Here is a 12,052-nt window from a genome sequence, read left to right on the forward strand (position 1 = left end):
TTAATATTATGGGAATTGGTTTATTATTGTCACATGTACTGAAGTATAGTGGAAAAACTTGTCTTGCATACCATTCGTACAGATCAATTCATTACAACAGTGTATTGAGGCAGTACAAGGGAAATCAATAACAGAATGCAGAATAAAGTATTACAGGTACAGAGAAAGTGCAGTTCAGGCAGACAAGGTGCAAAGCCATAATGAGGTAGATTGTGAGGTCAAGAGTCCATCTTATTGTACTAGGGAACCGTTCAATGGTCTTATAACGGGGGGATAGAAGCTGCCCTTGATCCTGGTGGTACGTGCTTTCAGGCTTTTGTATCTTCTGCCCGATGGGAGGGGGGGGAAGAGAGAATGTCTGGGGTGGGTGGGGTCTTTGATGATGTTGGCTGCTTTACCAAGGCAGCGAGAAGTGTAGACAGAGTCCATGGAGGGGAGGCTGGTTTCCATGATGTGCTGAGCTGTGTCCACAGCTCTCTGCAGTTTCTTGAGGTCTCAGGCAGAGCAGTTGCCGTACCAAGCCGTGATGCATCGGATAGGAGCTTGTTTGTATGGAGAGGGAGGGGAAACTAGTTCTGCCACTCGGAGTGAACATATGTAGATACGTCGAACTTCTGAATTTAGTAATATTATGGGAGCTCGTTCAGACATAGGGATGTCTGTAAGTCAGGTGTTCGTAACCCAGGGACAGCCTGTAATCATGTTTATAGTTGGGACAAAGACAGTGTGCAGTAGATGTAAGAAGGGGAACAGTGGTGCAGCCAGTAGAGCCACTGCCTCACAGCTCCCAGGTTTAACACTGCTCTCCCGCGCTGTCTGTATGGAGTCTTCGTGACCACGTGGGTTTCCCATGGGTGCTCCGGTTTCCTCCCACATCCCAAAGATGTGCAGGTTAGTAGGTTATTTGGCCATTGTAAATTGCCCCTAGTGTGTAGTTGAGTGGTAGAATCTAGGGGGAGGTGATGGGAATCTGGGGAGAATAAAGTGAGATAAGTGTAAGTGGGAGGTTGATGGACGACAGGCGTGCTCTGTGACTCTGACTGTGTCAAGAAGGTGCAATACTGATGACTGAGAGCCAGACTCAGTCTCAGAGCCAGACTGAACAAAGAGGTTCTCTGGTTTGATCCCCCAGTTGGTACCCCGTTCCTTTCTTGGTTGGTCACCGTACATTGAGGATGTGGAACAACATTCCCAGCACGGAGATCAGTAAAAGCTGCTGGACGGTCATGGGATATTTGGTCTAATCTGACACATCTAAATGTCTTTTAAATGTTGTTATTGTACCTGCCTCAACCACTCCCTCTAGCAACAGACAGGAAAGGTTTAGAGGGATATGGGCCAAATGCAGGCAAATGGGACTAGCTTAGATGGGAATCTTGGTTGGTATGGACCAGTTGGGCCGAACGGCCTGTTTCCGTGCTGTATGACTCTTATATTTCCTTCAACTTGCACTGATAGAGTCCGAGGTAGAATTAGGGTTTCAGGTTGGTTCAAGAACCTGATGGCAATGGGGAAGAAGCTGTTGCTTGAGGTGTGGGTGTTCAGGTTCCCATACCTCCTGCCTGAGTACATATACAGGCCCTTTGGCCCACAATGTTGTGCCAACATTTCATCCTGCTCTGAGATCTATCTAACCCTTCCCTCCCACATAGCCTTCCATTTCTCTATCATTCATGTGTTTATCTAAGAGTCTCTTAAATGTCCCTAATGTATCTGCCCCCACAACCTCTGCCAGCAGTGCGTTCCACGCACCTACCACTGTGTAAAAAAACCTACCCCTGACGATAAGAGGGCATGGCCCAGATGGTGGGGGTCATTAGCAATGGATACAAAGCACTTTAGGATATCCCAAGGTCCTTAAAAATACCACATAAATACTTTTCCTTATCATGTAATAAGATTCATGGAGTCAGAGTAATACAGCACGGAAACAGGCCCTTCAGCTCAACTGGTCCATACCGACCAAGATGCCCATCCAAGGCTAGTCCCATTTGCCAGAGTTTGTCCCATAACCTTGTAAACCTTTCCTGTTCACGTACACGTCCAACTGTCTTCTAAAAGTTGTTACTGACTCATTGGAGTTCAGTTTGAACTTCCCTCCCACTGTACTGGGTAAGTGGTTAATTGGAACATTCCCTGAAAATCTTGAATTAAAAGAAATGTTTCGAGGGTGACCCAGAAACCACACAACAGATGTAAGAACACCTCTGGTTCACTGATGTCCTATCATCCTTAACGGTCTGGCAGATACTTGACTCAAGACTCATAATAATGTATTTTGATTCTTAAATGCCCTCTTCAAAGGTCAACAAGCCAAGCAGTTCAGGGACAACTAATGATAGGTAATAAATTCCAACCTTGCCAGAGATGTCCATATCTGGGAAGGATGCCCACAAGTGAGCTGGGGCCAGGGTTGACTATCAGATATTATTGGCCCGGGATCCCTGCTCTCAGGGACTTACCTTTAACCTGCGCATTCAGTTCCAATAGAGGGAGCTTGTTGGGTGAGGCAAAAGCATCCATATGTTCAGTACTCTGCTTAACCACACGATTTCCCTGGAAGAGCTTGGAATTGAAAAATACGCAAACCTACAAGATAAAGTGTGACTGGAAATCACAACGTAAAAAGAGATCATTTTCTTTTAATCACAAACGCAGTCATGTCAGAAACTGCTTGCAAACTTATTCCAAGAATCATCACCTCTCTTCCTTCAGCTAAATGAATTCATTCACCATTCATCCCAAACTTACGGACTTGGAAAATCTCATAGTTAATGAGATTGCACTCTTAGACACATGAATGATAGAAAAATGGACGGCTACGTGGGAGGGAAGGGTTAGATAGATCTTAGAGCAGGATAAAATGTCGGCACAACATTGTGGGCCGAAGGACCTGTACTGTGCTGTAATGTTCTATGCTTAACCACTGCAGAGAGGTGGTAAAGGAGGAGTATGGCATACTTGCCTTCATCAGTTGCGGCATTAAGTACAAGACTCAGGAAGTCATATTGCAGCTGTATAAAACTTTGGTTAGGTCACATTTGGAGTAGTGTGTGCAGTTCTGGTTGTTACATTACGGGAAGGGTGTAGAGGCTTTGGAGATGGTGCAGAAGAGGTTCACCAGGACGTTGCTTGGAGCATTATCTACAAGGAGAGGTTGGACAAACTTGGAGCATCGGAGGTTGAGGGAAGACCTGAACAAAGTATATAAAATTGAGAGACAGACAAGGTAGATAGTCTCATTGCCTCTCGCTACCTTGGTGAAGCAAGCAGCATAATCAAAGACCCCACCCACCCAGGTCATTCTCTCTTCTCTCCTCTCCCATCAGGCAGAAGATACAGGAGCCTCAGGGCATGTACCACCAGGCTTAGGGACAGCTTCTATCCCACTGTGATAATACTATTGAACGGTTCCCTTATACGATTAGATGGACTCTTGACCTCACAATCTACCTTGTTGTGACCTTGCACCTTATTGTCTACCTGCATTGCACTTCCCTGTAGCTGTAACACTTTACTGTATTCTGTTATTATTTTTACCCTGTACTACCTCAATGCACTGTGTAATGAATTGATCTGTAAGTTCTGTATGCAAGACAAGTTTTTCACTATACCTCAGTATAAGTGACAATAATAAACCAATATCAATGGTCAGAGTCTTTCTCCCAGGGTGGAAATGTCAAATAGTAGAGGGCATAGCTTTGAGAGAGGAGGAAAGTTTAAAGGAGATTTACGAGGCAGGTTTTTCTTTTACACAGAGGGTGGTGGGTGCCTGGAACACGCTGCCAGGGGAAGTGGTGGAAGCAGATACAATAGCAACGTTAAAGAGGCATTAAGACAGGCAGGGAATGGAGGGATACAGACCATATACAGGCAGATGGGATTAGCTTGTATTGGCATCATGGTCAACACAGTCATTGTGGGCCAAAGAGCCTGTTCCTGTGCTGTACTGTTCTATGTTCTATGTACAGGCTGGCGATGAGAAAATGGAAAATAAACATTAGAAATGTCAAAGAGTAGATTTTTAAAATCTGATTATCGGTGCACTCGAAGGTGCAATTTTTATTGCATATGTTGTTTATAAAAATATTGGTTATAAGAGGGCCTGTTCCTGCGCTACATTTTTTTCTGTTCTCTGTTCTGTTGATGTTTCGGGTGTGTGATTTGCCTTGGATCCATTGGTTTCAGAAGGAAGCTCAAGATCAGGCACTTGTTACTATTCATTATCAGAAGGGCCTTACTGTAAGAGCGAACCTGGCAGTCCACGTCTGACTTACGAGGATAGATCCTTGGAGATCAGGATGTATGAACGTGGAACACTACTACACAGGAACAGGCCCTCTGGTCCACAACATCTGTGCCAAACACAATACCAAATTAAACTAAATCCCTTCTGCCTGCACATGATCCACATCCCTCCACTTCCTGCATATTCATGTTCCTATCTGAAAGCTTCATAAACACCCCCATCACATCTGCTTCCACCACCACCACCCCTGGCAAACTGTTCCAGGCACCCACCACTGTGTAAAATACATACCCTACACATCTTCTTTAAACTTTCCCCCTCACCTAAATGCATGTCCTCCATTATTACCCTGGGAAAAAGAATCTGACTGTCTACTCTATCTATGCCTCTCACAATTTTATAAACTTCTATCAGGTCTCCCCTCAGCCTCCGACGCTCCAGAGAAAATGACCCAAGTTTGTCCAACCTCTTCAAATGGCTAATACTCTCTAATCCAGGCAGCATCCTGGTGAACCTCTTCTGCACCCTCTCCAGACCCTCCACATCCTTCCTGTAATGGGGCAACCAGAAAGGGGGGGGGGGGAGGGAAGTAGTAGTATTGGGGGAAATCTAAAGGTGGCCCCAGTAATCGCTCAGGAGAAAGAATGGAGAATGGACATCCAGAATTTTTACTGGAAGAAAATTTCTAAGAAAAGTTCAAACAATGAAAGAAGTTTAGCACTGATCCTAAGAAATTCCTGATCCTCTAGTGATCGAACTATAAATGGAATTGGTATTAGGAGGTGAAAGACTAGAATTACACAGGAAATGAAGAACTGGGTAAAGTAATGGGTTGTACAAAGTAATGGAGTCAGATGGGGCAGAGAGTTTCCTTGCTTTTGGATATTTTACCTAACTGTCCCCTTACCCCCACAGTTAGACCCCAGCCAACAACTCCCATTACTGGTGAACTTTACAGTGCAGACAGTCAGGTAGATACCCAAGGGATAGTACCCGAGGACAGAACTGACAGCATCAAGAGAGGAAAGAGGAATGGAATAATGCTCCAAATCCACGTCAAGCTTAAAGGCGTCTTCTGCTCCTCTTTGCGGAGCTCTCCCCCATGGGACCAGAAGGTTCCCCTTCTGAGTGTGTTCATCAATTTATACACCAGACTTCAATGAATGGTGCATCTCCATCAGTACTCCTACTTATGTCAATTTTTCCTCAGTTTCTTCCTTCCTGTCCTCGACAAGGGAGTAATACTATACAATCTGGCACAGTAGCACAATGGTTGGAGCTATTGCCTCACAACCCCAGGGATCAGCGTTCAATCCCGTTTGACTTTGCTGTAGGTTATGCAGCTACTGTGAATTATTCCACAGTGTAGGTAAAGGAATCAAAGGGGAGTTGGTGGGAACTTGAGGGAGAATAAGTTGCAGGCCCACAGGGAATTAAGAGGGGGAATGGATCTGATGAATTGCTCCACTGGGAGCTGGAATGGACCTGATGGACTGAATGGCCTCTTTGTTAATCAGAATATAGCAGATGGGATTAGTTTAAATTGGCCGGCAATGGTCAACTGGTCAGCACAGACAATGGCACCCCTGGCAGACTGTTGGCAATGGTTGGCACAGACAGTGGGCCAAAGGGCCTGTTCCTGTGCAGGACTGTTCTATGTTTTATGTTCTACGTAATAAATAAGGACAAGCACTGACAATGAATACTCAGAATTATTCAGCCTCAGGAGAAAGCCAGTCTATATACTTTGATGGTTCCTTAAAAGAAGCGAGTTAGTTCTTTTCCCTGTGGCTCTGCAAATTTTCCCAAGTCAGGTACTTTTCCAATTCCCTTTTAAAAGTTACAACTGATTCTGCTCCCACTGCCTTTTTCAGGCAGTTTGTTTCGGATTGCAATCCCCGAGATAAAAAGCTTCTTGTCATCTCCCCTTTCGACTCTGTGCTCCCGGTTCCTTTGCACATTGTCTTCGGCAAAGTAGGAACTCTTCCCGGTCGAACATTGGACTCAAGGGATTTTTTACTGTTGCAGGGAAAAGCCATCAAACACTACTGGTCCATCCTCTCAAGTCCAGGTGCGAGGGTGCAGGAGTTACCCATAGCAAGACTCACATTTAACTGGGTGTTATATTTCAACCTACCTGCTGGATACTGGCAGCACGTGACAAGTAGCCCGCGATCAACAGCGATCCAAGGATGTTGTCAACTGCATCATTTCTGTTCAGAAAGAGTGGTACCTGTTTCACAAACATATTCAGATTAAATCTGCAACTGGACTTTGGTTTCCTCATTTCTGCACAGAAAGTGTTTAATAGCCCTCCAACAATTAATGTGTTCTGCTCACGATTGGAATAATTTTATGTGGAGCAGGCATGACAGACGTCCCGTCCCCAGTGGAGAAGTCACTCAATGATGAAGCCAGGTATCTGTGAACAGGGAATACGCATGCACTCTGGAAAGATTAAAGGACCCCTGCCAATCTCATTCTCAGAACCCATTTATTAATTGGTTTGAAGACTAACGTTCATTTCCTTCTTGCCAATTTATCATCCGTTCCAATGTTGAAAATTGCCTCTCTCACCTAACCCATAATTATTCAGAATAACTTGACCTTTCTTAGTTGCCTTATGTTATAAATGATCCATTAAGTTGCTTCACCATAGAATGGATAGGGGTCTCATTCACAATACTGAAGCAATAATTTGAGTCACAAGAAATTCTGCAGATGCTGGAATCTGGAGCAATATTCAAAAAGTGCTGGAGGAACTCAGCAGGTCAGGCAGCATCCATGGAGGGAAATAAACAGTCGGCGTTTCGGGCCGAGACCCTTCATCAGGACTGGAAAGGAAGAGGGCAGAAACCAGAATAAGGTGGTGGGGGGAGGGGGAGGAGCACACGCAGGCAGGGGACAGGTGAGTCCAGATGACAGGGGGAAGGTAGTGGGTGGGGAAGGGGGAGAAGATGTAATAGGCTGAGAGGTGATAGGTAGAAGAGGCAAAGGGCTGAAGGAGGAGGAATCCAGTAGGAGGGCAGTGGACCATGGAATAAAGGATGTGGGAGGGGAGGAGAGGAGATGGGCAGGTCATCAAGGCAGGGGAAGGGAGCCACAGGAGGAGGGGAAGACAAAGGAGTAGACAATACTTTGAGAGTCTACATCACAAGAGAGTTTATCTGTCACACCTTTGGGTCCAACTGCCACACATGTCGATACAGACCCATACACCCATTAGCTTACAGTGTTCAGGCCATTAGAGAGAGCAACTGACAACATTGAAACTGAGAAGGCACCCACAGCAGCCCTGAATTTGGAACCTCACCTCCCATACCAAGTCGGGGACACAGTACACTATAGTAGCACTTGTTTCTTTGTGATTAAATCACATTCTTTCAAGGATCTCAGGAGCATGCATGGCACATTTTAAAACTCTGCACAGGGTATGTTGCTTCTTCTACTGCAACCAATTTAACATTGCTCACATTATGCCTGAGCCAGTTCCAAGAATACACTTGGATATTCCCATGGAATCAGAAAATTGTTATAACACAGAAGTAGGCCACTTGGCCCATCAGGCCTGTGCTGGCTCCAAGTGGAGCAATGTCATTAGTCCATTCCTTCTTTCTCCCAGTCCTGACAATTAGTCTCACTCAAGCGTCTATCCAGTTCCCTTTTGAAGTGTTTGTTTGATCCTATTTCCTCCATTCTACAGGCAGAGTTTTTCACATCTTACTCTGAAAGATAGCCTTCCTTGCCAACATCCTCCACCCTTGACCTCTCCTTGTACCCTTTGCCCAAAAATTTAAAGGTGTGCTCTGCCTATGAAACATCTGTTAACACAGATTAGGAGTAGGAACAGGACTCTCCTCCCTTAAGTCAGTCCTCCAATCGATATGATGGCTGATCTGATTGTCACTTCTGTATTTCTACTTATCCAATAACCTTTCACACCCATCCTTACCAAGTATCTACCTCTACTTTCCAATATTCAAAGACTCTGCTTCCTGCCCTTTGAGGAAAAGAACGGCATATTCATCACTTCTGAAAGAAAACAAGTTGCCTTAACTCTGCCTTAAATAGAAAATTCCATGTTTTTTTAAACAGTGACCCTCAATTCTAGGTTCTCCCACAAGAAACATCCTTTCCACATCGACCTTGTCTTTCCAATGGGAAAAGATTCCCTTTGTTTAGCCCATCTGAAATACCCACATCAAATCTCCCTCTATCTTTTGTTCTCTGGAGAACAATCCCAGATCGTCCATTTTAATAAACTTAAAGAAAAAAATTCTCAGGATCCAAAATGCAGAAGATTTTGAATGAAATGTGTAGTTCTCCATGATGGATATTCAGTCCCTATATAGTTCCATCTGTCCTTTGAGCAGACATTATACAAACATAGACAAAGACCTGTATCAATGAAAGTGATCCTGCACCTTAGATCCTGTAAGAATGATTGGTTTCTTCAGTCCTTGAAGCAGGAAAGATAAAGCGGAGGAAGTGAATGCCATGGTGTCTGTTCCATGGAGGATAACAAACCCATCATAATCATCATAGCAATCCTGAAAGTGAAATGAGACATGTTATACATTCAATGGATTGTCAACTGCTCAAAGTCAAGGTCAGGTTTATTGTCATGTGCACGAGTACATGTATGCACGGGTGCAATGAAAAACTTACTTGCAGCAGCATCACGGGTACATAGCATTAGAGACAACATTCACAAGAAAAATGTAAATTAAGATATCTTTAGTCACATGTACATTGAAACACAGTGAAATGCATCCTCTTTGCATCGAGTATGTTCTGGGGGCAGCCCGCAAGTGTTGGCGCCAACATAGCATGTTCACAACTTCCTAACCCGCATGTCTTTAGAATGTGGGAGGAAACTGGAACACCCAGAGGAAACCCACGCAGACACAGGGAGAACGTAAAGACTCCTTACGGACAGTGGCCAGAAATGAACCCGGGTCGCTGGTGCTGTAATAGTGTTACACTAACTGCTACATACAAGATGATACAAGAAAGAACACAATTAGAACAAAAAACAATCTATTGTAGTGTAAAGTGGCCATAGTGTTGCTATACTGAAGTAGTGATTAGTGAGTTATGCAGGTTGGTTCAAGAACCAAATGGTTGAAAGAAAGTAGCTGTTCTTGAAACTGGTGGTGAGAGACTTCAGGCTTCTGCACCTCCTGCCTGATGGTAGCTGCGAGAAGATGGCATTGCCCAGATAGTGGGGATCTTTGATGATAGATATTGCCTTCTTTGGACAGTGCCTCATATAGATACGACCAATGGTGGGGAGGGAGCTGTTCTCCACAGCTTATGTTCTGTGCATTCAAATTGCTGTACCAGACTGATGCAACCAGTCAGGATACTTTCAACAGTACATCTGTAGAAGTTTGTTAGAGTGCTCGGTGACAAGCCGAACCTCCTTAACCTTTTCAGAAAGTAAAAACACTTGTACACCTTCCTTGTGATTGCATCAATGTGCTGGGCCCAGAAGAGGTCATCTGATATGTTAACACCCAGGAACTTAAAGCTGCTGATCTTCTCCTTTGCATTGGAACATTAGAGTGTGAGGGGAGAAAATCACCATGAACACAATTGTCACGGAGTCATACAGCACGGAAACAGGCCCATCGAACCAACTCGTCCATGCCGACCAAGTTGCCTACCTGAGCTAGTCCCATTTGTCCGAGTTTGGCCCATATTCCTCTAAACCTTTCCAATCCATGTATCTGTCAGAATTCTTTTTAAATGTTGTAATTTTATCTGCCTCTACTACTTCTGGTAGCTCATTCCATACACCCACTACACTGAGAAAAAGTTGCCCTTCATGTCCCTTTTAAATTTTCCCCTCTCACCTTAGAGCTATGTCCTCCGGTTTTAGACTTCCCCACCCTGGAAAAAATACTGACCATTCACCTTATCCATGCCCCTTATAATTTTATATACCTCTATATTCACCCCTCAGCCTCCTATGCTCCAGGGAAAACAGTCCCAACCTATCCAGTTTCTTCTTATAATTCAAGCCCTCCAGTCCCAGTAACATCCTCATGAATCTTTTCTGTACCCTTTCCAGATTAATAACATTCTTCCTATAGCTCGGTGTACAGAACTGCACACAATGTTCCAAGTGCACACTCACCAATGTCTTGTACAGTTGTAACATAGCTTCCCAATTTTGTACTCAAGTGCTCTGACCGATGAAGGCAAGCATGCCAGATGCCTTCTTCAGCATCCTGTCAACCTGTGTCCCCACCTTCAAGGAATTATGGACCTGTACCCCTATGTCTGTTCTACTCTCCCCAGGGCCTAACCATTCACTGTGTAACCCCTGCCCTGGTTTAACTTCCCAAAATGCAACACCTTGCATTTGGAGTTAAATTCCTTCTGCCATTCCTTGACACACGTTCCAAGTTGATGTAGATGTTGTTGTAATTTTAAATCACTGTCCACTATAACAATAATTTTGGTATCATTCGCAAACTTAATCATAACAAGCCCACCCTTCCTCCTGCCCACCCTCTGCAGTCAAATATCAAAGACTCAATAAAGCAATGGATATTCTGGAAAGTTCTTCTCCAGTCTCCTCAGTGGTTGAACACAATTGAGCCAAGGGTACTCTGCAAAGACTGTAAACGTTATTACCAGCAAGAGGACAAATTTTCCTTTGCATGGTGTTTTACTCAAACATGAGCCCAGCACATAGAATGCAAGCACAAGAAAGGTGCACCAATGTCCTTTCTTCAAGGGTTAAGGAGGTTTAGCTTGTCACTCAACATTCTAACAAACTTCTACAGATGTACTGTTGAAAGTGTCTTGACTGGCTGCATCATGGTCTGGTACAGCAATTCAAATGCGCAGGAATGCAAAAAGCTGCAGAGTAGTGGAGTCTGCCTGATACATCACGGGCACATCCCTCCCCACCATCAGTAGTATCTACAGGAGGCGCTGCCTCAAGAAGGCAACATCCAAAGATCTCCACCATCTGGGCCATTCCATCTTCTTGCAGCAACCATCAGGCAGGAGGTACAGGAGCCTGAAGTCCCACACCACCAGGTTCAAGAACAGCTACTTCCCTCAACCATTTGGTTCTTGAACTAACTGGCACAACTCTAATTGCTGTGCCAATATAGCAATGCTATGACCACTTTGATCATTTTACACTATAATGAATTTCTTTTGTTCCAATGGTGTTCTTTCTTGTAAGAATTGTATATAATTGATGTACAATTTATGTTTTTCTTTGAATGTTGTGTATCTGATGCTATGTTCCTGTGATGCTGCTGCAAGTAAGTTTTTCATTACACCTGTGCACACATGTACTTGTGCATGTGACAATAAATTCAAGTTTCGACTTTCCCCAAGTTCTGTGCTGTTCAACCGAAGCAAGTAATTTTCTTTCCAGTGACATTGGTTGAGTGATGGGTATTGGCCAGAGAATTTCTATGCACTTTGAAGAATAACATGAGCTGTTTTATACATTTAGAGATACAGTCAAACATCATGGAAATAGTTCCTTCAGCACAGTCTTTTCCCACAGAACATCAAGCACCCTTTTACACTAACCTTATATTTTATTCCTTCTATGTTCCCAAAGCTATTTACAGTGGCCAATTAACCCCTCAATCTGCAAGTTGTCAGGATATGGGAAGAAACTGGAGAACGCCAGGGGAAACTCGTGGGAGAATGTGCAAACTCCACACAGACAGCACTGGAGGTCAGGATTGAACGTGTACATAGACCATGTAAGAACAGGCCCTTCGGCCCAGCATATCTGTGCTGACCATGATGCCAGTCTGAACT

General features: G+C 44.2%; 1 protein-coding gene across 2 annotated transcripts in view; it reads right to left on the reverse strand.

Moving 5' to 3' along the window:
• LOC127570046 (L-asparaginase 1-like) overlaps positions 1-12,052 on the reverse strand; it is a 33,701-nt gene that overhangs the window by 8,103 nt on the left and 13,546 nt on the right. For both annotated transcript variants that reach the window (XM_052015281.1, XM_052015280.1), the window contains exons 5-7: positions 8,674-8,799; positions 6,387-6,482; positions 2,463-2,589 (exon numbers count right to left, since the gene is read on the reverse strand). In XM_052015281.1, the coding sequence (XP_051871241.1) occupies positions 2,463-2,589; positions 6,387-6,482; positions 8,674-8,799 (349 nt within the window). The remainder of the gene's footprint in view (positions 1-2,462; positions 2,590-6,386; positions 6,483-8,673; positions 8,800-12,052) is intronic.

This window comes from Pristis pectinata, chromosome 4 (assembly GCF_009764475.1).
Source record: "Pristis pectinata isolate sPriPec2 chromosome 4, sPriPec2.1.pri, whole genome shotgun sequence".
Lineage (NCBI taxonomy): Eukaryota > Metazoa > Chordata > Chondrichthyes > Rhinopristiformes > Pristidae > Pristis > Pristis pectinata.